Source organism: Pagrus pagrus (assembly GCF_965226575.1).
Source record: "Pagrus pagrus genome assembly, chromosome: 11".
In the NCBI taxonomy this organism is placed as follows: domain Eukaryota; kingdom Metazoa; phylum Chordata; class Actinopteri; order Spariformes; family Sparidae; genus Pagrus; species Pagrus pagrus.
Window position 1 is genome coordinate 7,271,230 of NC_140195.1, and position 27,371 is coordinate 7,298,600.

Consider the following 27,371-nt stretch of genomic DNA (forward strand, 5'->3'; position numbering starts at 1 on the left):
CTCCACCAATTTGTGTTTACATTTCCTGAGGAGTGCTACTGCATATATTAAAAAAAGTAGTATAAAGTCTTGTGTGGCTCCAGAGGAAGCTGCTACTCTTTAACACCACTGATTAGATGTATTTCTGTTTTAAAGACACAAACTTTGTGTCTCACCGGGCCCTGCGTTAGTCAGAGGATGGTACCCTGCACAATCATCCATCACATGAGGGGCCGAACATGGCTGCACCAGTCCAGCTGCACCCTCCTCCTCCTCCTCCTCCTCCTCCTTCCCGCTGACAGTGCAGGAGGATGGAGGGGTTTATAAACTAAGAGTCACCTGTCAGACAGTATTACTCCGGCCTATTAAACACCGTCGATAAACCATTAATGTGCGGCTGCCAGATGAAGCGTTATCATCCCCTCCTGTCTCTTTAAGAAGCACCGATGCAGCAGACGCAGTCGCCTCATTTCATCTCCGGGCTTCATGGCTGCAGGATGGACTCTCATCAGCAGCAGCAGCAGCATCTTTTCTTCCTGTTGCCACCAGGGACTCTTCAACCACCATCAAGTCTGGCGGGAACCGACGCTTTCCTACGATGCACAACTTCCACCGGCCGAGATGGTGATGTTTCACACTGTCAATGTGGGCTGTGTTAGTGTGTGCGTGTGTGTGTCTGTGTGGCTTGCCAGGAAGGTTTGTTGTGAGATTGTGAGACACTCGGTAATGTCCCTGCTAAGTAACCGTATGTAGGACACAGCTGGAGACTTGAACGTGTTAGTCAGCTGTTTCCATCTGGATGCGTCTTTCTTGCGTTATGGAAAGTATCTGCTGGGCTGTTTAGATGTCCTGTGTGAGGACTCCTCTGTAGTCAGCTGGCAGATAACACTTCTTTTGGGTGTTTTTTTTTAATGTGTCTGCTGCTGTAATCAGACCTGCCTGCTTATCTAACACGACAGATGTGGAGATGTGAGGATGATGATGATGATGATGATGATTCAAGGACGAAGCGCAGCATCAGCGCACCTCCTGATGTTTTCTCTCTCTCCCCCCTCAAACATTCAGACGAGCGTCTCTTCCAGCACAGTTTCATCCTCCTACTGTGTGATGCTCGCCTCCACAGTAAACACTGACACTCACACTTACGTAAGATGATTGCGTATTTCTCACCAATAACGTGGCTGCCACTTGTTGCGCAGACAGAAGAAGAGAGGGAGGTGAGATGTCTCCTCGTCCTAGAATTTAAATATAGGACTAAAAAATGTGTCTTTCAGGCTGCTTGTTTTCATATCATGACGAGCAGCAGAGTAGTAGTTGTGTTGTGACTGCAGCCACGACACATTCATCCATCAGCAGGTGTATTTTAGGGCCCTGGATCAGCAGGATCCCTCAGGTTGGACTTTTTGAGGAGAGGAGAACATTTTGTCCTCATGTTTCATGCTTTGCTCTGAGGGAGCAGAGAGCTTGTCTTTTAGCTGTGGCGATGACAGAAGCAGCTCATGTTGAGACAGATGTTGACTCCAGTCACTGTTTTGATGACTTGACATGACATGAAAGTAAACAACGAGAATCTCGACTTGGACTCTGAAGTTGAATAATGTTATTTTCTCTTCCATTACGTTTATTTCACCGAATGTGAGTGATTATAGTACAATTTCAATTCACTGTCGTGCTTTTTGCACAGATTATATACGCTGACCAATAATATAATTGTTAGAAAGGCACTTATACTTAAAAATGACTAAATACTGCAGTAGGCCTGTCGTATCTTGACTTGTAGTGACTTGACTTGGGACTCGACTCGACTTGACCAACAAAAGATGGTCTGACTTTATTTAAGAGTACGAAAATAAGACATAACAAGCTGTACTTTATGTCAAATTAGCCAAAACAAAGACAAAGACAGTTACACCCTAATTAAATTGAACTATTTTCTTAAATTGCATTTGATTTCTACGGAGCCCTGAAGGTGACATGGATGTGTTTGTTTTTTAACTCGCGCACGCGAGTTAAAAAACAAACACATCCATGTCACCTCCAGGGCTCCGTACATTTCTAATTGCATGATCTTGTAAAATATTGTGTAATAGTGTATTAGGACTTCCTATTTGGTTCATAATTAGAGTATAATTTGGTATAATAGTGTCTAAGTAAGGTATATTTTAGGTTTAATTAGGCATTATACTTATACTGTTTGTGTTTGTCTCAATCCTAGTTTTTGTCTAATTCGACAAAATTTTGCTTTTTTACGTGTTGTTAGTTTTCTTGAGTGTTTTTTATTGTCTAATAAATAACGTATTGTCTCTAGTTTTTGCCTAATTTGATACAAGTCCCGACTTATTGTGTTTTATTCGTGTACTGAAATAAAGTGCGACCAAAAAAATGACTCGGGACGTGTCTGGTTTCAAGCTAGAAGGTAGCTACCACTGAGACAACTGAGGTATTCTGCAGGTTTTTTTCTTTGAATTTTAGGGTATTAACGATCTAATATTAAAAGATTTTTCCAGAATGTAAACTTCAATTTGACAGCTTTTACAAATATAAACAGGTGAAGGACCAGGGTTGGCTATCGAGCACCTAATTTAGGGGAAAATAAACACATTTTGTCTCGTATTTATAATCAACAAAATGTATCAAACTTCTGAATGCATCAGAGTTTCATCCAAAGATTGACCTTAAATGAAATATAATCTTAAATTAGAAAAAACTGGGATAAGAAATAACTGATCAAAAGAATATAAACCTAGAAATCTGACCAGTGTTTGATACCAACTCTTTTTGATAAGGTCGATAGTCAGTGTCGAGTAATGAGTTCTGACACCTTGATGATACGATTCAACAGTTAATTGTCAATAAAATACAAAAAATATCCAAATAATTCATGCTCAGGTTGCTTTAGACTCATGACTTCAGTATTTTTTAAAATCCTGACGTGGGACTCTTAGTAAGGAGGACACAAGATGTCGAGGCCTCTTCGACTCCTGTAGTTACAGGACCCGGCTATAGGAGAACACAATGAGTCTAAATCTACATGAATTCACCTCGGCCCAGTTAACAGTAATGAAAAACTGTAAATTTATTGCAGGCAGGAAATGACTATGCCAACTATCTTGCCTGCCAGTTTCCAAATACAAGATTTTCTTAGTCTTTCCTCAGTTAATGTGAAGGTTTATCATGTTTATCTGCAGCTCTGCAGACGGCGAGGACACAGCTGAGAGAGAGGCAGCTGCACCGACCGTGAACTCACTGTGTCCCCTTTGTGTCAGCACAGAAAGGAGGCTTTATTTTGCTACAGGCCTAGACGATTTTTTTTACATTAGGGCCAGGGTTAGACTACTGTCACTGACTTACAGCGAAGGAGCACATAAGGACCAGACTGTGTGTTGGAAGAAAAACATCTCTCCTGTTCGCTGGGATTCATTTTCCTCCAGTTGTTTTGGGACATTTGTGATGTGGATTAGCATCGCTGATTTGCAGGTTTCTGCCTCTAATGCGTTTATGTAACGGCTATTACAGTCCAGCTGTGAGGGCTCCTAGCGTCCCTCTCTAGAGACAGCAGTGGAGAGGTTGGAGGTCCCTCGCACATCAATGTCTCTCACTCCGAGTCGAAAACCCTCCTCAGGTCAGCGCAGGTACTGTTTGCCCCCTTCTCATATCTTTAGCTTCAGACTGATGCCGACATATTTGTGTTTTATAAATGTGTGTAATGTCGATCTCTCCTTTCAAGGCGCTCAGTGGGCACTGGTGGCGGAGGTGGGCGATACTCTCACAGTGACACATCCAGTACCCACACCTACCCGGGTCGGGTTAGGACGGCAGACGGCAGCCCCACAGCCAGGACACATCCCAGCACGCCCAGGTGAGATATGACTTACAAAACGTATGAACTTGCCTGTGCAGGAGGTGTGATGTGATGGACTTGTTGACCTCTCTCAGGGTGTTTATCAGCTGAGACTCCAGCTGCTCTCTGCTTCTCTCATCCGCTCCCATATTGTGTACATAAATTGGGATTTCCACTATTTTATTTTGGTGAAATACAATAACCCATAGATTACTGACTCCAGAATAAGATTGATGCACGATGCCAACAAAAGAAGACATTATGAGCTCCACTAAGGGTTTCTTGCAGGGTTATTAAATGGGATTTCATAAGACTGCACTGGTTAACCCAATACGTTGTTAATGAAGTGGAATATTTCTGTGATTTCAGCAGTTTTAAAACTATTTTTTATATATATACTGCAGCAGAGTTCCTTCTGTATACTGTAGCTTTGTTCATCCCCTGCAGGGCCAAAAGAAGTTTGAAGTTTGGTAGGTTTTATCATAATTAAAGCAACATTATGTAACTTTTTAATCTTAAAATAACAGCGTCAAAATCATGTTGATGGTACAGTGTCTTGTAATAGGGTGAGTGGTGTCTCTGTCTCAGCCACTCCGCCCCCTATCTCTGCACTATGTAACTTCAGGATCACAGCGTTACATACTGTACATGTTTAAGTTTTTGACACATAACATTGTGATGACGTAATGAGTTTTGTCTGTAGTTTGCACCTACAAACTGCTACAGACATGGGATTTGTATTTCTGACAGTGGTGTTGCATTCAGAAACTGTGGGGGGCGCCAGATTGCACCAAAATGCAGATTTCTAGATAATGTTGCTTTAACTACCAGATTTCTTTAATTCATCGCATGTGATTAAAGATATATTATGTAAGAATTCTGCACTAAAATACCAAAAAACTATATAACATATTTTGTTGAGTTGTGTACTTTTTATTATGATTATTCCAAATGAAATCCACGAGACTTTAGAAGATAAGGTAAGAATTTAAAACATTGCCTCCATGTCCATGAACATCTCTGCCTGAGTCATGTCAGACAGATGGGATATTTGTGTTTATTTGCCTCAAACAGTCTGTCTCACTGTATATTAGTGATGAACTAGCAAGCAAGGACATGCAGAGGGTGTGTGCCTGTGTGTTTGCATTCAGGTCAACCCTCAGCACATTCAGCACTCTCACTCTCTTCTTTTTCCCTCTCTGCTCTGTAACATTACGTTCATGAAGTAAAGTACATTTCCCCTGCAGCTCCGGGCAGCAGTCAACATTACAGAACACCTGACAATGGAGAACTTATTTATCAGAAGATAAATCCACTTTTTAATCCCAAAACTTTACAAGTGATCGCTGAGCTCTCCACCCGTCGGTAAATGGCTCAGAATCAGAGCAGAATCTGTGTTTATTCCTCCAGAAGGTCAAACTCTGCATCTGACTCTCTCCTCCGGAGCTCAAATAACATATTTAAGACTTAAATTACCTTTCCATATCTATGTGTTGATTCAGGCGTCAGGCGAAGCACACAGCCTGCAGTGACAACCATGGGATCAGGCCTCCAACCCCGGAGCAGTACCTCACACCCCTGCAACAGAAGGAGGTGTGTATACGACATCTGCGAGCCAGACTGAGGGACAACGTGGAAAGACTACAACACAGGTGAGCCTTTCTCCCCTTCAGCTCTGATGTTTATGCTAAATGCAGAATTATTTCAGCTACCTTTGGTGGTGACACCCTAAAATGTCAAAGTTTTATCTTTTTAGATGTCCTGTTTGCTTAACTACCCTGCAAAAGAGAAAGTAAATCTGATATTCACTTACCTTTTATACTTCATCAGAGACTGTGAGATAGATGAGTTGAGGACCCAGCTGTACAGGATGCAGGAGGACTGGATAGAGGAGGAGTGTCACCGTGTGGAGGCCCAGTTAGCCCTGAAAGAGGCCCGCAAAGAGATCCAGCACCTTCAGGAGGTGGTTGAGACGGTGAGGTCCAACCTGAACGTCCGTGAACAAGACCCGCACGATCACAAGCCATACTCAGGGTTGCAAGCTCGGCCAGGGGGGAAGTCTCGCTCCTGTGGCTGCTCCCCAGCCAGCACTTTGAGTCGCAGCGCCACCCACACCCGACTGAGCAGCGAGGCTCTGCAGCTGGAGCGTGGCTCAAATGCTCCCGAGTCAGGCCGAGCGTCTCGCCCAGCAGGACAGACCCACCTGCTCCTGGAGGCGGCCCTCCTATCAGAGCCGCTGCCCCCGCAGGGCCACCTCCGAGGCCCCCCGACCGTGCCGCGCTCCTCCACCTATGAAAAGCTGTGCAGCGGGGGGGCGGTGTTGCCATTCTCACACTCCTGTCACACTCTCAGTAGCACCTGCAAGTGCAGTGCCCACGCCTACCTCCCTCATCATCACCTGTTCCTGCACTTACCTCAGGAGGAGGCCCCGGTCACAACGGCACCTGCAGCTGCCCCTGCTTCTGAACCCATCCCCACTCCCAGTCCCGCAGCGGAGAAGAAGCCGGAGGTGCGCTCCCAGGCCTGCAGCCCGACCATGAGCTGGCTGTGTGAGGAAAGTTGTGCCGAAGAGCTGAGCGTCATTTCTTTAAAAACAGACATCCCCTCCTCAGAGCCACATCTGGTTCCACCATCCTTACCTCCTCTGTCCCTCCCCGAGCATTCATACAGTTTAGAGCCGCTACCACCTGACAAACCAGAGCAGGTAACAAAGACCCCGTCAGAGCCACACACCTGCCAGCCCCTCCCTGCCGCTCCGCTTCCTGTGAGGCAGGAAGCTACAGTAGTGGAGATAGAAGAAGACGATATGGATGAAACTGAAGTTACAAGTGAAGACGGGTACTCCCCTCAGCTCTGCCACTGGAGCCGCTACTTCCTCGTAGATCTGTTGGCGTTGGCGGTGCCAGTGGTCCCCACCATGGCGTGGCTGTGCAGAGGGGCGCCACGAGATGTCATGCCGGCCTATCACATCGGGTCCCTGCTGAGAGGTTGCTGCGCCGTGGCCCTCTACTCGCTTCGACGCCGGGGTGCAGGCAGAGGAGGGAGGCCTGCCAGCATGAACGGGACAACATCCATCTGAGACGTCCTGCTCCGTGTGACAATACAACTCCCAACCTCTGCAGGCACAGCCACAGCGATGCTAACGTTGCTTCACTACGTTCTGGTTACTGCCGTGTGCTGGATATCTCCTCGTCTAAGATTTTTAGATTTTACATAACGCCCTTGTGATTTTGTGGTCATGCCTTGCCTTAGAGAACAAAGGATTAGTTGCACATGAACTTTCATGACTCAAATATACTTACTGCTTCTGCCTGCAGTTTAAGTGGTTTTCTCTTTATTGGAATTTGCATGTAGCCCACAGTTTGGTTGGTCTCTCTTGCTTGAATTAAAAAAGCCCTGACCTGAATTCAGACAATCCATCTTCTGGGCAAATATTTTCAGTTTATTTTATGAAAAGACGTAGAGGAAAAAAATGTCAGAAGTCGAATGCTCCTCTATAATCACATCTTTTAAAATCTGTTGTTTGGCATCAACAACGTCCCACAAAATCAGAGAAATACATTACAGTCAGTCACGACTCAACCCAGTTGCCAGAATGATTGTTGGCAGAGTACGTTTCAGCAAACCACGGACGTGTTGCAACTTTTTGTTTCTTTAGGTTCAATTTTTCATTTTTTCTGTTGTGACAGAGTTGTGCTTATGTTCTGGTTAGGCACAAAAACCACTTGGTTAGAGTTAGGAAAAGTTTTGGCCTATCCGGTTCCCTCGGCCACAAACACAGCTGGAAATTGCCCTCGAGGTCTCCTTTAAAAATATCCAGTGGTTTCACCCACAGTTGTTGAAATACAGAACCACCTCCTGACATGAGAGCCAGCTCCTGTACGTGAAACACGTCGTAGAAATGTCGATACGAAGAGTACGACGCCTACGAACTTGAAACTTCGCAGAAACATAAAATGCCAACATTTTATTCTGCCGACTGGGCTGCACGAAACTGTTAGTAGATTTGTAGAGCGCAGTGAGCGGAAGGCGTCCATTTTTGTACCTCAGTCATCCCCACCGATGAAAATGTTGAATACGGTTTAAAGCCGTTGGGACTTTTACCTTCTGAAAAAGTAGAGCATGTGCATTGAATCTAGTACTCAGGTGCAGAACAGACAGATCTTGATCTTTTTGCCAATAAACAAAACATGGGAGTTTAAAACTGTACGGACTCGATTTCTTTTATCCTGTCGGGACAATTATCCTTAAAGCATAAGTACGCCCAAAAACGAAAATCCAGTCAATGTCTACTTAAGCTGATGGAAAGTTGGGTGAAGTTTTGTAGTCCCCGAAACATTTCTGGAGCTTCACAGCAAAAGAGATAATAAACATGATGGGGAAAAATGAAGATGAGTCTTAGAGCAAGATAAAATGTATAATTTTTTTTTTTCACATCATAAATTTACAGAATGAAGGTAAAGCTAAACTCTAAATCATGTTAGAGGGGGAACAAGGCACTGTGCGTACACTGCAGGACAGCCTTTACAGCAGTTTGGATCTAAAAATAAAGGCTGGAGGTGGGTGTGTGAGTCGAGTATTAATACGCACCTGACTTCTGCTGCTCCAGTCCTGAAGTGTGCACCATGTTTCTGTAAATGAAAGGAGATCAGGAGAACGTACAGTTAATTGTGATCAACATGGCTTAATGAACGAAGGACACGGATGAGCAGTTTTCATTTTGTCTGATGATGGGAAGAGATTTTGATACAGTGATATATTTTCTAATTTTACATCTCTGTGCAGCTAAAGGTAAACTGTAGGTTGCTTTCACTGCAAATTTATAACGATGATGTACAGTGTGTGTCATGGCTGTCAACACTCATGTTACAAGTGGCGAACTGTAACTACAAACGATGACGTACAGTATGTAAAGCCACAGATTTTGGCCTTGTTGTGCAAAAAAGAGCAATGGTTTAACTTTCAGGGATCTTTCCAATAAGGTTCCACTCGTTTTCCATATTCAGACTTTAGTGAAAAAAAGTATAATGTATCTTTGGTTAGAGAAGCACATATTGTAGTATTTGAACTTCTATTCTCTTATTTTGCTTCGTTGTTTATTTTCAAAACTGCTCGATATGTCATTACTGCTGCACTTCTGATTACATAGCCTGGATCCAGAGGACTTAATAAATAAATGACTCAAGGAATGAATCAATATGTCCTTCAATGCACCAAATTCATAGATATGAAATGCATTAATGTAAAAGGTGAATTCAGAAATGAATACATTTAAAATGAATAAATCAATAAATAACATGGAAATTAAATATATAGTTGAATTAATAAAGGTCAGTAAATACAGAGGGGAAATTAAAGCAGGAACTTTAATTTATGACATAAAATTAATCTTTATTTAATTTTCAGTATTAATTTTGGTGCATTAACAGGCACATTAATCGATTTCTGATTTTGGCAGTTTAAGTCAGTGAGTGTTGACCCTCTGATGCAAAAGCAATTAAATAGTGATTAACTGTCGTATGACAGAACACTGCAAAATACCCTGGATGTTTCCTCACTTCTTGGAAAACAAAAAGATGCTTCTTCCCGTTTTCTTTCATGATTTTACTGCTGAATTACCATCAAACATGAATTGATAAATCAGTGATGATATCGCCTGTTTTAAAAAGGAAAAACTGAGGCTAACCGGCGAGATAAAAACAGCAGGTTGTGTTAAAATTACTCTTTTATTGTGTTCAGAGTAAGGAACAGACCGTTTACAACATCCACAGCTTGTTACAGACAACTCCTTCAAATAAAGATAATCACAAACCCCAAGATGTGCCCGTGGGGGAGCTTACCATGCACATTTAGAAACCTTTTCACCAGACACAAAGACCTTCTTTTGGCAAAAAAAAAAAAAAAAAAAGTTTTACAAGCAATCAACAAGACAAATGATGTCCAGTTGTGAATGTTTCAGCAAGGGTCACTTTGCTGTCATAAATTAAGAATTGATGCTGCAGTATAGACAAAGAAAATCCTACATCTGCAGGGAACTGTAGGCTGTTCATGGCAATAATGTGCTTGATTCATGAATCCCTGTTTAACAATGTATTACATATCCTTTTTTTTTTTTCTAATTCAACCCAATAACAAGTATCACAAAGGTAATTCATAGAAATATCATTGTGTGTAACAACAATTTACTCTTATTTCTATTCAAGACAATTCATTACCCGCAATCAATACAATTTTAGTGTAAAGGCCACGGAGCCACAGGAATGAGATTGATTAAATATTCATGACATTTATCTAAAACCTGGTCCTGATGGCAGACACATGTCGTAACATTTTAAGTCAAATAAAAAAAAAGAAGATAAAACATCACCATAAAAATACATAACAGAATATGACAAAATACGTGGGATGGGATGGCCTATGACTTATTACTTTATGGAATCTAAAAGTATAGGATGAAGGATAAAGTTTTAAAGCAAGTGACATAACACAATTTGTATCTAGATGGAAAGGAGAGTGAACTCGTGAAGCTATAGACATAGGTCCTATGCAGGGATCAAGAGCAGGAATCATCTGTGAACATTTTTCCTCCATGTTCCCGAGATAGGAGTCAACCTGCGGCGAAAAAAAGACAGGAGAGTCTTAAGTGAAGTGATTAAGGCGGAGAAGCAAGAGGGGATTACAGGATGTGGAGGCGAAAGCCTGTTATGCATGTACAACTTAATCTCTAAACATCGGTGGGTAAATTCAAAGGCTAAACGTAAAGTCACTGTTGAATTGGAAAGTGAGCGCGGTGCTGGAAAAGGCTTCGTGTTTGAGGGGACGAACAGAAAAATCCAGAGTCATCCGTCACCTACACTTTTGAGATGCTTTAAAGGACGAGTTCAACCAATAATGAAAAGTCAGTCATCGTCTAGTCATCCTGAAAGTGATGTAAAGTTTTGTAGTCTGCACAACATTTCTGGATCTTCACAGCAAAACAACAATGCAGCATTGTCATTAACAACTGAAGTAGATGGGAACTTTTTCCACAACCTGAAAAAATGTTATTTACAACCTCGACATGCGGTCAAGCTCGTGTACCCAATTCAGACGGGGTGCACGCTAACACTTTCATCTTAGCAGTTACAGTGAAGACTTCGGCTTAAAAAAAGGACGTAAATAACATCTTTACAATCAATTTGGGATCTTTGAGCTTCTTCATTTTAAAACAAGTCCCTGTCTTAGGAGAACGCTGCATCACCGTTTTGCTGTGAAGCTCCAGAAATGTATTGTGGGTTATGAAACTTCCCCCAACTTCTCATCAGCGTGAGGGTGAGTAGATAATGACTGGATTTTTCATTTTTGGGTGAAATTACCCTTTAAAGCCACATAATTACTAGGGCTGCACGATCGCTTCAGCATCGATATCGCAATAGTCACTTCAAGTAAACTGAAATGTAGGATTACAGCGCAGTATAAATGTAAACACTTTGGCCACACAGTGGTTTATCTGCCACTCGCTGGTTGTAGCCAGGTTGACTTCCGCCTACTGTGACATCACGTCAATTGTCTCTGTGTGCAGAAAACTATAATTTTCTTTTCCAATATCGTGCAGCCCTAATAATTACCCCACCTATGCAGTTTACAATGCACGTAAATGACGGTAATTTGTACGAACTCACCCTGAAAATTTGAGTGGAATTAAACAAAGTGAGTGCACAAGTTTCAGGCTTCCAGGCCGATGAGCTCCACGTCGAAGGTGAGAGTGCAGTTCGGTGGGATGATCCCCGGGTGACCTTTGCTGCCATAGGCGAAGTCTGGCGAGCAAGTCAGCTTTGCTCGCTGGCCTACGCTCATCTGTGGAAGAGATGGAAAAAGGTTCAACTAAGATATTTTTACGTGGTTATGTTCATTCAAGGGCAAGTTCAGACATTTATTTTCTGTTAGCCTCGCAGAATGTGATGGAAGATGAGGAGAAGCTGTAAGGCAGGCGTTCATCGGGAGTAACTCAAGGCCAGGAGATATCAGCGACTGGGGAAGGTGGACATATTAACATTTCTGTTAAAATAAAAACATTCAAGGCCGTGAAATTTCTATGGAGGTTTCTTTGAAGACGGTTATTCAACGTAGGTTTGGAAGGAAATATCTGTGGGTGTGTGATTCTCAAAGCGTCCAACAGAAGGAGCACAGAAAAGTGGATTTTTGACTGTGTTCAAGTGTCCGCTCACAATAAATGTACTTCTTCAGACTCAGCTGACTGCACTTGTTTTATTGAAAAATTAGCAAATTGTGTGAAAGAGGATCTGAACTTGAGATGGGACGTTAAAGGATTTCAGCTTGGATTGCGATAAGAAGTTGATTGTCTTGAATCTTGAATATCCTCACATGAACGATTTGACGTTACATTTGTTTTCCTGAATTTACTTTGAACTGCCAAAGCCTGACACCATGGCTGAAGGTATGTTTTCCACATATCCACCACAAAAACAAGTTGAATCGGATGTGTGTAGATACCACGGATACCTGCTCAGTCGTCCTCCTGGATCCACACACGTGTGTTTTATATAATGTACTTGCATCTGACACTTCATCAATTAAACCTGTAAACTGTGTTTTTGTTGGTCTGGTCTGTAAACGCGTCATCTATTGCACGTCTGTCTGTCCTGGAAGAGGGATCCCTCCTCTGTGGCTCCTCCTGAGACTTCTTCCATCTTTTTTTCCCTGTTGACAGGTTTTTTCTTCTTTCCTCACTCGAATCGAGGCTCTGAGGACAGACGGTGTCGCTCGCTGTACATATTATAAAGCCCACCGAGGCGATTCGATTGTGATTTTGGCCCATATTAATAAAACTGATTTGATTTGACGTGTCCCATCTGTGATGCAAAACAAAATGTGAGCTGAAATTTACTCCAGTGCGTTTTTAATCTAATTGTATTTATTATCTTAAAGTTTAAAGAATATCTTGATGGTTATCTGGATCACATAGTGTTTTGCAATAATGTCAGACAGGATCTTAACAGGACATTTCAGCTGGTCTCACACCTACACATCTGGCCCCGGTGAAGTGTTTATCCCACAGTAGTGTCACTGCTGCTGCTTTTAAATTAAGCAGTCCACAAAGCAGTTGTAACATACAAATACGTGACTGTATGATAGATGACCACTGTTGAGTCATTTTGATTTTTGCATTTCCAGTGTTGTAAACAAGCTCCTCACCTGAGCTACTCCTTCCTCCCAACCACGAATCACCTCCTGGTGTCCAATCTTGAATTTGAACGGCCTTCCCCGGGACCTCGACGAGTCAAAGACTTTCCCATCTGGCAGTGTGCCTTTTAAAAAAAAAGCGGAGAGAGAGGGCGGCTGGTGAGCGACCAGAGCCTGGGGTTGGTGAGCAGCCCTGTTGGGGTAACTTACATCCTGGCGCTAACTCGGCTAGCGTTAGCATAACGGTGCTGGCAGGCTAACGCTATGTGGCTGACAGCCGCTGTGGTACCGTTAGCTCGGCCGCTCCTGTGTACGTCTACAAGCCTTGAATAACGCTAACACGGGCACACTGAGAAAATACTGAATCAACCACACAAGCGAGCAAAATGCTGAGATTCGTATCCGCGTAGCTCGTGTTAGCCCAACACACAAAAACAAGCGGTTTGTTAGCTAACTTAGCTGCGATGCTAGCCAGCAGAAGCAGCAGCAGCAGCAGTGGACGAGCAGTTAGCCGCTGAAACAAACTATGTCTGTTTACACACAAACAACAGGCTTTCGCTTCTGCGGTGGTTAGCGGGATATGTGTAGTAAACGCTTCCTAGATAACAAAAGATTTAGCCTCCGGCGTTTCCGCTTCATTCAGTCCCACCGAGCCGCACCACAGCCTCCTCACTCACCGACATAGTGCACCACGACGCGCTGCCCCTTCTTCGGAAACGTCTGTCCTGAAAATAAGGAGAAAACACAGACACCGTGTCTAATAAACAAGCACACATCATGCGAAGTTAAAGTTGGTGTCGTGCTGCCAAAGGAGGCCGATCATTCTCACCATCGCCCGGACTTATGGTCTCAATTTCTACTCCCATGTTCGCTCTCGAGTTGCCGTCCTTCCTTCTCGACCACCCTACAATGCGAGCGGAAGCAGGAGTCAGGGGCGGCCTGTCGCCGAGCGGGTGGGCTCAGATGTGGGGAGAGAAAACACTCCGGTGATGATGATGATGATGATGATGATGATTAAAACAACATCATCCACAATCTGACGTGGAAACTGAACCCGAACACTTTATAAAGTGTGTGGCAGAGTGATATTATGACAGAGAAAACGTTATTAAAGATTGACTGATAATCGATAATTTGATTGGTTGGTTGAAATCTTTATTCTGAGACCATAAATAAGCAACCAAGTAATTAATCTTTAGCATAGGCTTCCTTATTTAATCATAACTTATGAATACATAAATAAATACATCTGAACTATACATATAAATATATAATATAATACAATATAAATATAAATACACACACACAAATATATATAATTTATAATCTGATTATAAATTCAGATTCAGATGTAGACGACTTTATTAATCCCACCAGGAACAGCTTGGCTTGCACACATGCTGGAACATTCAGTAACATGTAGACACAGAAATAGCCGAGTAATGAATAAAATAAGATTAGAAATAAATTGAATTTCTACAGTTTCATTGTGAATAATGTTTTATTTGGCTGTGTCTCTGTTACGTCTGAAATAAATGATCAATTCCTTTTGGTTTCAGATACATTTAAGACCGGGAACGTATTATCACACCAAGAAATAAAATCGACAGAAACATTCCCACGGGCAGCGAGGCAGCGTCATCAGATAATTTGACCTTGTTACAGCGTGATAGTGATCTGTTTTTCTTTTTTTGAGTGTGGCAGCAATAAAGCTACTTATCCCATCCAAAAAATAAATTATCATGCCTTCAACCCATCAATCAATCAATCAATAAATAAATCAATCAATCAACTTTATTCAGAAAGCAAATTGAAATTCAAAAGTGAATGAGAAAACAAACATATTTCTCTAAACAGGCTTTTTTAGTTTCCTGCAGAGCGTTAGATGAGAAGACTGATACCACTGTCGTGTCTGTACGCTAAATATGAAGCCAGAGGAAGCAGGAAGTTAGCTTAGCTTAGCATAAAGACTGGCAGCAGCTAGCAGCTAGCCGTGCAAAGTTGAACAAATCCGCCTCCCAGCACCAGCAAAACAACAAGTTGTCGTTTCTACAACATGGGCTTTGTACATGTACATGTTGTACAAACTTTACATTTCTTTAGGTTCAGTTCTTTATTCATGTCGTGACAACACTGTACTTATAAACTGGTTAGGTCTAGGCACAAAAAACACCTGTTCCAGTTGTGTAAAAGATCTTTCTTCTTGCCTAAATAACAGCTTTCGTCACCACAAACACGGCTGGGATTTGCACCGAGGTCTCCTTCAAAATATCTAGTGGTTTCTCTCTTACACGTGTTGAGTCGCAGTCTCGAGTCTGCAGACACGAGAACGTAAAAGCAACTCTCACAAAACGTGGAACTAAACCCAGGACACTTTAGATTTCACGTTTGACGTCCCAGGATCGTTCTCAGGAACATTTCTGCCTGATTTATCTTCTTCTGACCGTCTGTACAGGCCGAGTCTCTGCTTATGACACTTCAGATTTACTGACTTGACAACTGATTTCGGCCCGCTGTGTTCTCCAGAACAGCTCCTTGATCCATCCGACAGGACGGACGACTTGACACAGCATTTTTGATCACGCTTGTTACAACCTGGTGAGGACTTGTGCGACGCGTTGGTCTCAGTGTTATTATGTGAAGCTGTTGTCACATCATCACGAGGCGGCTGCACATTTGTTGGTCGCTCTTTGTTGTTTTCTCTCGGCTCTGACGAGGAAGATGTAGCTTCCGGGCTGGATGAAGAATGAAGAGAAAAACATGAAATACTATAACTGGGTGGAAACCAGATTTTAAATTGGTGCTGTTGAGGGTTTTTTAACAACTCCTGGGGGGAAATATGTGCGTCACAAGCTGATAAATGCTCCATTATGTTCACCTGCTGGTGGCTAAATGTGTCTGCCTGCTCTTTGGTGCTGAGCAGGTAGTGTTCAGTGAGTGTTTGGACCTTTTCTTCTCAATAAATCAGCAGCCTGCTTCAGCTGAAAACAACCCCGGTGCGTCGAACAGCTAAACAATGAGCTGAATAATGGCTCATCGCTCACGTATGTTTTACAATCTGTACTTTTGTTGCCATAATCTGTACACATTCAGATGTGGGTTGTTTTTTTTTTCCAGCCAATTATCTTGTGTGGGCTGTCCTCGCCTCCGCTCGGCGTGCCTCGACCTGCTGAGTCTTCCTCCTGGATCCACACTCTTCACACATATTTAATCTACTTGTACCTTGACATTGGAGCCTGTTTACTGCTTTATGTTCTGTTCACGTAACATCTATTGCATTTTCTGAGAAGTATCCTTCCTCTGTGGCTCTTCCTGAGGTTTCTTCCATCGTTTTCACACATGCTAAAAAGGTGTTTTTGGGAGGAGAGAGGGTTTCGAACACTGTACAGCCCAGCTCAGCACTACGAGCAACCCATTTCACATTTTCATCTCAATATGTCAAAGCCTCTCTCATTGCAGCTGCTTTAAAGCCGGCGTGTCAGCTTCATCCCCTGAGAGGTTAATCTGCCACTTACCGATCTGTACTCGGTTGTTCCTGGAGCTGTAAAGATTGCCTCTCATTGATTGGGTAGGAGCGAAAGAAGACCATCCCCGTCAGCAGCAGCGCGATGGGAACTGGTGAGAACAACACGACCAGAGCCGTCGCCACTCCGTCGCCATGGTTACAGGCACCCGCTCTGTAGCCCACAAAACTGGAGACGAGGAGAAAAACAAAAAAAAATGTTGACGGACAAACGGATGCACACACACACACACACGTAACAGATAAAGTGAGTGGACGGAGGAGTGACTCACTGCAATGTCATGGTTGAGATCCCGACAGACAGGCCTCCAGCCAGCTTACTGCAGAAGGCATAGCAGGAGAAGAACAGAGGCTCCAGGTCTTTAAAGGATGGATGTCTCGCGGTGAAGTCGTCCACCACATCAGGGAGCATGGACCTGTGGCAGAAACAGAACAGAGCTGACATATCACATACCAAAACCACATGTCAGCTCAGATGAGGAGGAAAAACTGACCAGTCAACAAAACACAGATCATCATATTCATCAGTGACCAGGGTCAGGTAGAGGCGACCTAAATGATTCATGTGCGCCGCATGCGGTTCTGATTCTGATCGGATCTGACAGGGGCCTCGGAGAAAGGACGGAGAACTTTGTGTCCTGGCTGGGAAATTACTCACCAGGGGAGCAGGAATACGGTCGCAATGCTGAACCCCATCAGAACGCACATAGTCATGAAGACCGGCAGGTTACTGGGAACACAGACGACTATGGTGGAAGCTGGGATGAAGAGCTGACAGAGACATGAACGGGCAGGGAGGTGCGGAAAATGACTCTTATTCAGATTATTGTACACGGACATGAGTGACAAGTTATGACAAGGATGCATTTATTAACTTAATGCACTTATAATCATTAATTAACAGTTATATAAAACAATAATAAACATTAAGTCACAAACAAATTAAGGTTATTTTACAAATAGAATAGTAGTGTGGTTAATTATACTTAGTCAGTAACCTTGTGCATTTATCAAGTGTTTCAGCAACAAAGAGCATTAATGAATGGTTAATTATGGTAATTCTCAACAGGGGGTCCGCAACCCCTGAGGGGTCCTCAGACTTACTGCAGGGGGCACAACATTATTTTTTAAATTGTTTTTTTTTTCTAGGAAATTTGGTGCAATATGTAAAAATGTCAAAACAAATGTATAAACAAATAAGAAGATCATTTATCATCAGAGTAAATGCAAACTGCTGCCAACTGTGGCGGCTAACTGTAGCTGCCGTTAGCTTGTTAGCTCAGTTAGCCATGCAGCTAGTTGTTCAGACGGGGAGTGTTTACACTGCCAACACAAGGTTTTTGGGCCGGGACGGCTCGAAGATAAAGGAAGTAGGAAACCTTGACATCATTACCACAGAATGTGTCCACTGATCTCAAAAAGCAAAAATAAGTCACAATCTGGAGGACGGACAGTCGTTCATTTATGAAAACAGTGAATTTCATGACATACATGTTAATTAACATCTTTATCAACCATACTAATTTTAGTACAAACCTAAATTAATATGTAAAGTCTTAATAAAAGTTAACAAGAGACATTTGTTAACAGTTACTTAATATGCTTAAAAAACTTCACTTGAATCTTTATAAACTATTAAATAATGTACAAATGAAAAGTTAACATGAACACCATTAGTGAATGATTACTGGACACACTAGTTAACTGTTAACTCTTAGTTAATGATTATGACCGTGTTAACTGATCTCAGTTAATGGGTGTTACAGGGACGTGTGGTTTCTCACCGACAGTCCGATGAAAACTGTGACCTTCTTTCCTATTCTCAGAAGAACCGTTTGCCACAGAGGAACCGCTACTGAGGCAGACAACTGTGGAGATATTGAAATCAAGAAACTCAAAATGCGTCGTGACTTTGAATCACGCACTGTGGGGAACTAGATGACTGTAAAACATCTTGGTGAGCAGTGTGTTATTATTACAGTTGCATCTTACCAGCAGAGCCAGCAGGAGGTGCTGGAACTGGGCACCCAGCCCAGCTGCATGACTGCAAAAGAGTGCAAAATTACCCAAGGACATCTGAGATAAAACAGATACAGGACAGTTAGATAACCGTTAAATACATGCACCACTTCTAAAAGCACAAAACCAAATTTAAAAATGGAAGTGGAGATATGCAAAGGTGGTTATTCAAGGATTACTGGCCTTATGTTTAGAGGAGTGCAGCTCAAACTACCTGAAAGGCAAGTGCACTGAACACAAAGCCGAGCACCAGGCGTTGGTAAGGAATGTGGCACATCAGCATCTTCAGCGAGGTCAGGTAGGGCGGTCGCACTTTGTCATCGGAGCAGAGAGGTGCTGGAAGGAACAGGAGTGAAGACATTATGATGACATAAATCACACACATCTACCGCAAGCGTATGTTTTTATTTGTAGTGTTTGTGCATTATTAACATTGACCATCGGCCACTGAGTGGATGACTCACCCCGCTGCTCCGTCACCCCGAGGAAGAGAACCAGACTGCAGAGGAAAAACAGGGCGCCCATGACCAGAGCTGAGGTCAGGAAAGCCTTTTGCTGGGGGCAGAAATACACACATGAAACATTTAAAGATTAAAAAGACACAATTACTCCACCAACAAACACATCCAGATGTCCAGAGGCTACAAACACAAGCCAACGGGCCCTCAGTTATTTAATCTGTCATATGTTTGAGATTACTTTGCATTAAGATCGCGTTAAACAAGATTTTCCACTTCATAGTATTCACTTTCATGATTATTAATGAGCATTTTAATTAAGATGATTAATTTGACATATTAGGGTTATTAAAATATACATACTGTATATATTTTAGGTTCATTTCAATTTCCATGTCTATCACATACTTGACATAATACTTTCTGGAAGCGTAAATTAAATCGCTGGAGGTTAAAAGCTAACGTGAGGCTATAAACAGACTACACTGCGGCCGCATGACTTAAACATCACCACCACTAAACGTCTTACTACATAATTACTATACAAGTTTTCTGTAAATTGATAAATCTACAAGTTGTAAAGCTAAAGTCAGAATAGTTTGTAGCAGAAGTCGGCCTGTAAAGACGGACGAGTGAGTAGATGAGTCTGTGTTTGGTGTGATGCAGTTTTTATAATTAAATCATGAGACATTTAATGATGCAGATTCACTGAGTTGGGTTCACGAGCTAATTCAGTGAAATCTGCCTCCTCAACATTGTAGTTGTGTAATATATATTAAATGCACTTGTGTAAGAACACAATCCTGACAACATGAAGGGATGAAAACACAACAATGCCTTTGTGAGAGAAGCTGAGAAGTAAATTACAGGGTAACAAGATACCCCTGAGACTGTGTGAGCACGATGTCAGAACAATGCCGCCTGGCTGCTAAAGAAACATGAGTTACCTCGGCAGGAGTGACCACTTATATTTAACATTTCAAGTGCAGTGTATCTACCGTTCCCTGGAGGGATGCAATCGGTGTTGAAGATGTGCTCTGAGGTGTCTCATGGTCCACCTGTTGACAGGCCTGTTGCTTCTCTGTGTTGTACACAGCTACAACTTGACCCTGAATCACAGAGGCCAACAGCATCGCCACCATCTCCACACTCATTCCTGCCAAAGAAGGGTACAAAGATCCCGGTCTACATGTTTGTTCAGCCTCTCAGCCCGACATTAATGAGTGCTGGTGCTCTTACTGTAGGCTGTGGCAGAGTCTCTGTCTCTGTGATCTCCCCCCAGGAACATGTTGAGGGAGAGGTAAGGCACGTTGTAGCACTGTTAATGGGTGACAGGAGGAAAACATGACGCCGGTCGACAGCACACGAGCGGTGTGAAACTCAGTCACCATGGTGACACAGCTTGGAGCAAAATGGCAGCAGCAACAGTGAATTGAAGAGATGGAGAGAAATGTGGTGAGGGGGAAAGTAGATTGAGGCACAAGATGGAGGATAGATGACAGAAACGAGCGTCGGCAGTGGTGGAAGAAGTACTCTAAACCTCTAATCCTAGAAATACTCCAGTCCAGGTTAAATTCCTGTATTCAAAAGTCCTATTACAGTAAATATACTTGTTTCTTGTGACAGATTTATTATCATAGATGGCACTGTTAGAGTGTATAAACAGCACTTTATTGTTGTAGCGGCTCCAGGTGGAGCTCTATCTCTATCTCTATCTTGGTGAAATATTGAATAATTTGACCTTTTTGGGCTGCAGACAGTTCAAATAAAATCATTCGAGAGGTTTAGAGGGTAAATCGGTCTTTGGTGAAGCTGCTATCAACTCCTAGATATTTGAAAACTGTGACAAGCAGCCCTGAGTAGACACAGCTTCTGTCTAAGATTGTCTTCTTCATTTTAAAAGTAACTTAAAAACTGCAGCTGGAGGTGGTGGCATTAAGAACGTGCATTAAGTCACATCCTTTGGACTATCGCAGAAAATCTGACCCGAGTCCTTTACAAAGAAAATCCACAGTCCAGCAGAATTAAACAACTTCAAGAAATCGTCCAGAGGCTTGTACAGGCGACCGAGAGAGAGACGGGTAAGTGGCCAATAAAAAAGTGATTCATACATGTGAATTGCTGCAAATTGTTACATGGTGTTGGGGTTCAAAAGAAAATGTGGTTATCGTTGCTTATATTCAGGATGTATATGATTATTCTGGCCTCCATGGGCCCCAGAAAGCTCTCCCTTACGGGCGGCCCTGGGCACCAGATAGGCCAAAGGAGCATGAAGTGCCTGAAACACTCACGCTGACTTACACTCATGAGGGTCTCGAACAGGCAGGCCGCTGTGAGGAACCACAGCACTCTGACAGCCGGAGACGTGGAGCCTCCTGGCAGGAACCACAGCAGCAGATAGGACAGGACACCAAACGGAGTGGAAAGAACCAGCCTGAGAGACAAACATCGTCGGCTCTGTTGAATTCAGCGCCGGAGGACGCGTCCTACATTAATTCAAGATGAAGTGTGTTAAACATGCGGCTCCGCCAACCAACCATGGAGTGAGTTTGCCGATGGGTGTCCAGTTACTGCGGCCCACCAGATATCCAATCAGAGGGTCCGTCACGGCGTCCCAGGCCCGACTCACGAATAAGATCATGGAAACGTAGGAGGCCTCCATCTGTGAAATACTGACATGCTTTATTTTGAAATTCAGATAGAAGTGCACGCTGCTGTTCGTGAGGACAACTTGTACCTGCACAACATCCAGAAGAAAGATCTGCAGGGAAACACCCATAGCTACTGCGGTCATCTGATACGGGACCCCACCCACAGCGTAACACAGCTTCCTGGCAAGAGGAATCCCCCCCGACCCCTGCGAGGACCAGAGAGAAGAGCAGACAAGAAGATATATCTTCTGCTAATTGACTTTTAAAGGATGAGCTCACCCAAAAGTGGGTCACACTCATGCAGACAGAGAGTCGAATGAAGTTTTGGCGTCCACAAAACAATTGTGGACGCCACAATTTTTTTTACGTTTTAAAACAAGTCCCTATCTACTTCAGCTGTTTCGGAGAATGCAGTGATGCTGTTCTGCTGTGAAGAAACGTTTTGTGGATTACAAAACTTCACACAACTTTCCATCAACATGAATCTGAGTAGATAATGACTGAATTTTCATTTTCGGGCGAACGTATCCTTTAATGATTTCAGCGACTGTTTACAGTTTTCTTCACAGTGAAAGTGTTTTGCAGAACATTTTCAGTTCAGATTTCAAATGAGAGTCTTTAGTGTCTTCTGTGATTTGATGGACTTCGTTTAAAACGGTATTTTGCATTTTGCTGCCTTGAGCGAGGAGTATTTTTGTTTTTGTGACACCACAGCCAAGTCTGAAAATTATACAAATTATTCTAACAATGCATCAAAACAACCCAGAACAAGGGGTGAATTAACATCCAACGCTCGAGAGAGAAAACCATGAAACAATAATAATTTTGTCCGAGGAATGACACATCTGCACACAAAAGATGAATAAATAAAGATTTTCATTTGGACAATTTAAAAAGTTTTCAGTCCAATAACTTTATTGGCATGTCCATAACTAAATACAGTTTTACCAAAGCATCATACTAATGATCAGCGTTGATATTACAACATAAACAATGTAGAAAGAAGTAGATTGACAGTCTCACCCTCTGTTGACCTTCGTTGCATGACTTTCCGTCCTCGGCCTGTTTTACTAACTGATTCTTTAACGTCTGTACTCGACTTGTAAAATCCTTGAGACAACTCATCCTCTGGAGTTAAGAGAGAATCAAGCCACATGTGGACCGTCAGTTACAATCGTGCTCTGCGTACATCACACAACAATAGCTCTCTCCATAATCACACGGTTGTATTCGAGTCCTGCTGACGCTGAAATCTGGTTGAACAACTTCTTCCTCTTCGAACGTGAGCTGCTCTTATTATCCAGCCCACCTGCTCATGATTACAGTAAGATTGAATGAATGAGCTGCACAACAAAGCTTTTCACACGTTCCTTTAAGACATGATTCAGTTACGAGGAAAAGTAATCCTAACTTCTTTTTCTTTTTCCAGTGTTGTAAAAAGTACTCAAAAGTCATACTTGAGTAAAAGTAAAGACATATGGTCACACATTAGATTAGTACTTGAGTAAAAGTCTTTGATTGTCTGATATTAAATGTACTTAAGTATCAAAGTACAGGTAGAAGCAGCGATGGAATGTAACTAAGTACATTTACTCATGTCCTTTACTTGAGTACAGTTTTGAGCTTGAACTTGATTATTTCAATTTTCTGCTCCTCTATACTTCCACTCCACTACAGTTTGGAAGCAAATATTGTACTTTTTACTTCACTACATTTATTTGATAACTTTAGTTACTAGTTACTTTGCAGATTGCAAGCTGCAGAGACAAACCAGCACATTTTTAATTTAATCCATTTCATCAGAAATATGACAAATAAAAAAAAACAATCATTCTGTTAGTCAGAAAAACAGTGAATATCAGATCCAATAATCGACCAGGCCAATAATCACAGTACAGTAAACATACATATAAATATATGTATCATTAATCTTTACTTACTCAATATTTTAAGACAATATCTTAAACTCAGAATCAATGTTTTTTTTTCTGTCATCTGATTGCTGAGAACATAAATCAACTTAACAACGTGCAATTTGGCTCTGGTGCAGCGTGTAATCTGCAAAGTTATCAAATAAATGTCGTGGAGGGCAAAGTACAATATCAGTAAAAGTGAAAGTACATTGAGTATAAAGTAGCAGCACAGAGTGTGTCAGTATGGACCGCTCTGACCTCTTGTGGAACAGCAGTGAAACTCTTCTTCTCCCTGACAGGTTTATAAACAGCAATTTCATGAAGAAGAGTTTCAAAGCAACCTCACCCATCACATACATTTATACAGACTTATAATATGGACATATCATTTCCTAAAAAACAAATAAGGGTTTGAATGTTGTGGTTCTGAAAAAAAAAAAAGTGTAAGAGTAACAAAGAAGATGCTTTCATCGTTCAATCTTTAATGCCATTTATGTCCATTTACAGCCGGAGAAGAGACGTCCTGATCGTGAGCCACGTGAGCGTCACACAAAAAATATCATCAACAACAAAAAAATCATTTCCTGCAGTAGAAATAGCTGTTTTCTGTTCGTACAACAAAACAATTCAAATATCATAAAAAAGAAAAGAAAACAAACAAAATGAATCAGATGGAAGTGAATTACTTTTCAGACACATCATCAGTTGAATCACAGGATCCCATCACTTCATTGAAATTTTCACTTTGGTTTGAAGCTTATTTTAGACCATTTAACACCTGAGACCTCCTACAAGTTGGTGCTTTTACTTGCATTGTCCTTTTCGTGCCGGAGTCCGTACAGCCATTTAATCACTCTTGCGTTTCTCTCAATCACAGAAACACCGTAGGGAACACGCTCAGCAGCATTACCAGCGCCCTCCTCCTCCTCCTCCTCTTCATCCTCTCTGCCGGAGCCTGCACACTCAGACCCCGGAGCGCTCACACTGCGGAAACGAGCCATGGACACGATGTCAGAAGTGGATCCGGTCCACTCCTGCAGGTCCGCTGGATCCAGACCACACAGGTTGAAGAAGCGCTCCAGCTCCGTCCCGGCTCGGGAGCACCGGTCGCTCATGTCCGATTTGGACCGGGTCAGGGAGGGGCGCTTCCTGGAGCTGGAGGAGGACAGACGGGTGATCGCTGGGGAGGGGGGAGGGAGAAGATGGAGGTTTGGGTGAGGTGGAGCCGGGGTGGGGGTTCCAGCTGGAGAGGAGGGGAGGTTGTCGGGTTTCGATGGTGCAACAACGGGTTTCAGAGGAGAAGGAGGTGTTGTTGTTCTGGAGTGGAAGAGACGCAGGTGTGAGGTAGCCGGGCGGAGTGGAAACTGGGAATGTAAAGGGATGGGCTGAAGGGGCTGCCGGATGAAGTGAGGTGGTCTGCTGGGTGTCCTCACCTGAGGCATGACGTCCACTCTGCGTACCGTCCCTGCAGCTGGAGCTCCAGGAGAGCCAGAACTCTCCACCCTGGCAGGTCCAGAGGCTTTTAATCTCACTTTAGCTGGACTGGACCAGTCAGGCCGTGGCGGTGGACACGGTCTCTCCTTCTTCTGTTGCACCCCTGCAGGTGTGGGGCAAGGACCACCGTTAGCAGCTTTACTGTCCCCTGAGGCTGCAGCATCGTTCACACCACTGATCAGATTAGTCAGATGCTCCAAGTTGAGATTAACTTCCTCCTTCTTTGCTTTCGTTGGAGTCTGAGTCTTCCTTGTGGGCCTCAGATCAGTACCGGGGCTCAGCAGAGGCTTCCTCATGTCTGGAGCCCGGACTGGCTGCTGTTTAGACAGAGCCACCTGACTCTTGACATATTTCGCCTTGTCTGCTTCCAGCCTCTCCACCGCACTCTGCCTCGGTGTGGCCGCTGCTGCCGGGAACCGCCGGTAGAAGTCTGGCCCCACTGGCCCTTTGGGTCGCAAGCGTGGTGGTGTAGCGACAACAGCAGTCCTCCCCGGCTGCCTCGCTGGGCTTTGAAGAGTCTCAACAGGCATGTTGTGAAACTAAAAGTACCTGTCCTCTTCTGCTTTCTCTTTCTCTAGTTTGATTCTGCAGAAGTGGCAAAGTTATCCTGTCTCATGATCAGCTCCACTCCATTTTTGAGTTGCAACCTCAGCATCTCAGTTGTACTTCCTGTGGAAAAGAGACACATCAGTGAGGAGAGTGTGTTAAAGACAACGGGCACACTCAGACAGGACACAGCCAACTCCACAAACACCCTCCACCCATAAACCCTCCTCCGTCTTTCACTGCAGCCAATCAGCCTCTCGAAGTCCCCTTTATCTTACAAGTTCATTGGCTGCCGACGCTGGCGGATTTGAACAATTACTCGCAGTCATCCATCTTTCCGCAGACAAACACACAAAAAAACTGACACTTCATTTTCAGTCAGTAGTGGACGGCCTGGGAAAAGAGTGGCACAAGTGTGTGTGTGTGTGTGTGTGTGTGTGAGGGCTGATGGGGAGGTTCATCAGGACAGCTGTCAACAAGCCATTGTCTGGAGGCAATACAGAGCAGATCACACACACTACCACACACACCAACAGCTGCTATGGGAACAAAGGCTCCTCATCTTTAAATAAAGCAGCCAGTTGCCAGCAGGGTTTGTTAGCGAGCTTCTTCCTGAACTACAAATCTCTGTGGGTTAAAGGTGCATTATGTCGTTTTGGGGAAGACATTTTAATCAGGTGAGAAAGATCCTCATTGACTAAACAAACATAAGAAAAAAACTCTCTTTGCTTTCATGACTGAATAAACTGAAAAAAGAAACTGACCTTAAAAGGACAAGACAATTTCATTTTACTTTGTTTATGTGTGGCGGACCCTGCCACCTTTCCAACTTCAACCTTGTTTTCCTCTGAGAACAGCTTGTTTATTCGATCAAACTCATTCATATTGTACATATTAGTTTGAATTTATTCTCCAAAACTACACAGCGCTCCTTTAAGTAAAATCATGACAAAGCGGTGCAGCTTAGCGTCTGCTGACCCGTCTCTCTAAGCCTTTAACTGTGGTGAAGGTCATAATATTAACTTGATAGATACATTCACTCTTTCTGCACTTCCCTTAAGATAGGCTCCCAGTGCGCGTTAAGAACAATCTGCGTCTGCCGGTCACATTCTCTACATATTTGCCATTCCAGTCTGAGCCAGGCCAAACTCCTGCTGACAGAGCTGATGGAAACTTCCTATAACCTGCCTCCACGTCTCCCCCAGTTTACACAAACAGAGTGATCTCCCTTTACTGGTAAAGGCCGCCACCAGTGGCAGCACCACCATGATGTGTATGATTATGAGGAAGCAGGCTGGTGTCATTACAAACCAAAGAGGAATGTCAAGAGGTGGGTCAGACAAACAAAAATAGAGCCACTAATTTTGTGTTTCTGAGTCAAGTGCCAGCATGTTGAGCTCACTGAGGGTAAATGACAAAGAGAAGCAGGGAGACAAATGAAACAGAAACACAAAGAGGCAGGTAAACAAAACAAACAAAAAAAAAGTCCTTCATGTATGCACTCAAGGCCTACATACCTGGTCTTGCCCTGACAAGCTCAGCCCTGCCTCTATGAAGGTAATAGTTGTAGACAGGTTGTTTTTTTTTCCTCATCTCTGAAGAAAACTCACCTTGACAGTCCCGGTTGGTCTCCACAGCCTGTCCTGGGTTTCTGGTTTGATCCCACCGAACACTCTGTGCCGTGCTGCTGAACAGAAAGTGTTTGAAGGCAGCTCAAGACAAACCTGTTTGACAACTCATGTGTGCTCCTCCTGAGCCCGCCCC

At 43.2% G+C, this 27,371-nt stretch overlaps 4 protein-coding genes across 4 annotated transcripts; 1 reads left to right on the forward strand and 3 right to left on the reverse strand.

Annotated features, from left to right (window-relative positions):
* The first annotated feature begins 298 nt into the window (after positions 1-298).
* On the forward strand, positions 299-9,737 carry snpha (syntaphilin a). Its single transcript, XM_084367080.1, is given in 5 exon segments — positions 299-530; positions 533-603; positions 3,707-3,838; positions 5,323-5,472; positions 5,651-9,737. Coding segments are annotated over 5 exon segments (1,707 nt in total). The 5' UTR covers positions 299-425; the 3' UTR covers positions 6,900-9,737.
* fkbp1aa (FKBP prolyl isomerase 1Aa) lies at positions 9,528-13,988 on the reverse strand. The gene is made up of 5 exons (XM_084367081.1): positions 13,833-13,988; positions 13,681-13,728; positions 13,016-13,128; positions 11,482-11,656; positions 9,528-10,432 (listed from the first exon to the last, which is right to left on the reverse strand). The coding sequence occupies exons 1-4, from the start codon at positions 13,867-13,869 to the stop codon at positions 11,525-11,527; spliced, it is 330 nt and encodes a 109-aa protein (XP_084223207.1). The 5' UTR covers positions 13,870-13,988; the 3' UTR covers positions 9,528-10,432; positions 11,482-11,524.
* A 530-nt stretch (positions 13,989-14,518) lies between these two features.
* mfsd2al2 (major facilitator superfamily domain containing 2a-like 2) lies at positions 14,519-21,954 on the reverse strand (the record flags this gene model as incomplete). Its single annotated transcript, XM_084365822.1, has 14 exons — positions 14,519-15,738; positions 16,519-16,695; positions 16,799-16,942; positions 17,185-17,297; positions 18,311-18,394; positions 18,519-18,602; positions 18,760-18,881; positions 19,010-19,100; positions 20,002-20,159; positions 20,243-20,321; positions 21,305-21,437; positions 21,541-21,665; positions 21,741-21,860; positions 21,934-21,954. The coding sequence occupies 14 exons, from the start codon at positions 21,952-21,954 to the stop codon at positions 15,363-15,365; spliced, it is 1,827 nt and encodes a 608-aa protein (XP_084221948.1). The 3' UTR covers positions 14,519-15,362.
* Positions 21,955-24,029: 2,075 nt separating this feature from the next.
* On the reverse strand, positions 24,030-27,361 carry fam110a (family with sequence similarity 110 member A). Its single transcript, XM_084365900.1, has 2 exons — positions 27,218-27,361; positions 24,030-25,730 (listed from the first exon to the last, which is right to left on the reverse strand). Exon 2 carries the CDS (start codon positions 25,589-25,591, stop codon positions 24,356-24,358), a length of 1,236 nt encoding a protein of 411 aa, XP_084222026.1. The 5' UTR covers positions 25,592-25,730; positions 27,218-27,361; the 3' UTR covers positions 24,030-24,355.
* Positions 27,362-27,371: the final 10 nt, after the last annotated feature.

Excerpts from the sequence above, each read along its gene's own strand:
- fkbp1aa (XM_084367081.1), bottom strand. The coding sequence starts at position 13,869 with ATGGGAGTAGAAATTGAGACCATAAGTCCGGGCGATG. Across the intron at positions 13,129-13,680 it reads CGTCGTGGTGCACTATGTCG|GCACACTGCCAGATGGGAAA; the intron begins GTGAGTGAGGAG and ends TTTTTTTAAAAG. Across the intron at positions 11,657-13,015 it reads GGGAGGAAGGAGTAGCTCAG|ATGAGCGTAGGCCAGCGAGC; the intron begins GTGAGGAGCTTG and ends TCTCTTCCACAG.
- fam110a (XM_084365900.1), bottom strand. The coding sequence starts at position 25,591 with ATGCCTGTTGAGACTCTTCAAAGCCCAGCGAGGCAGCCGGGGAGGACT.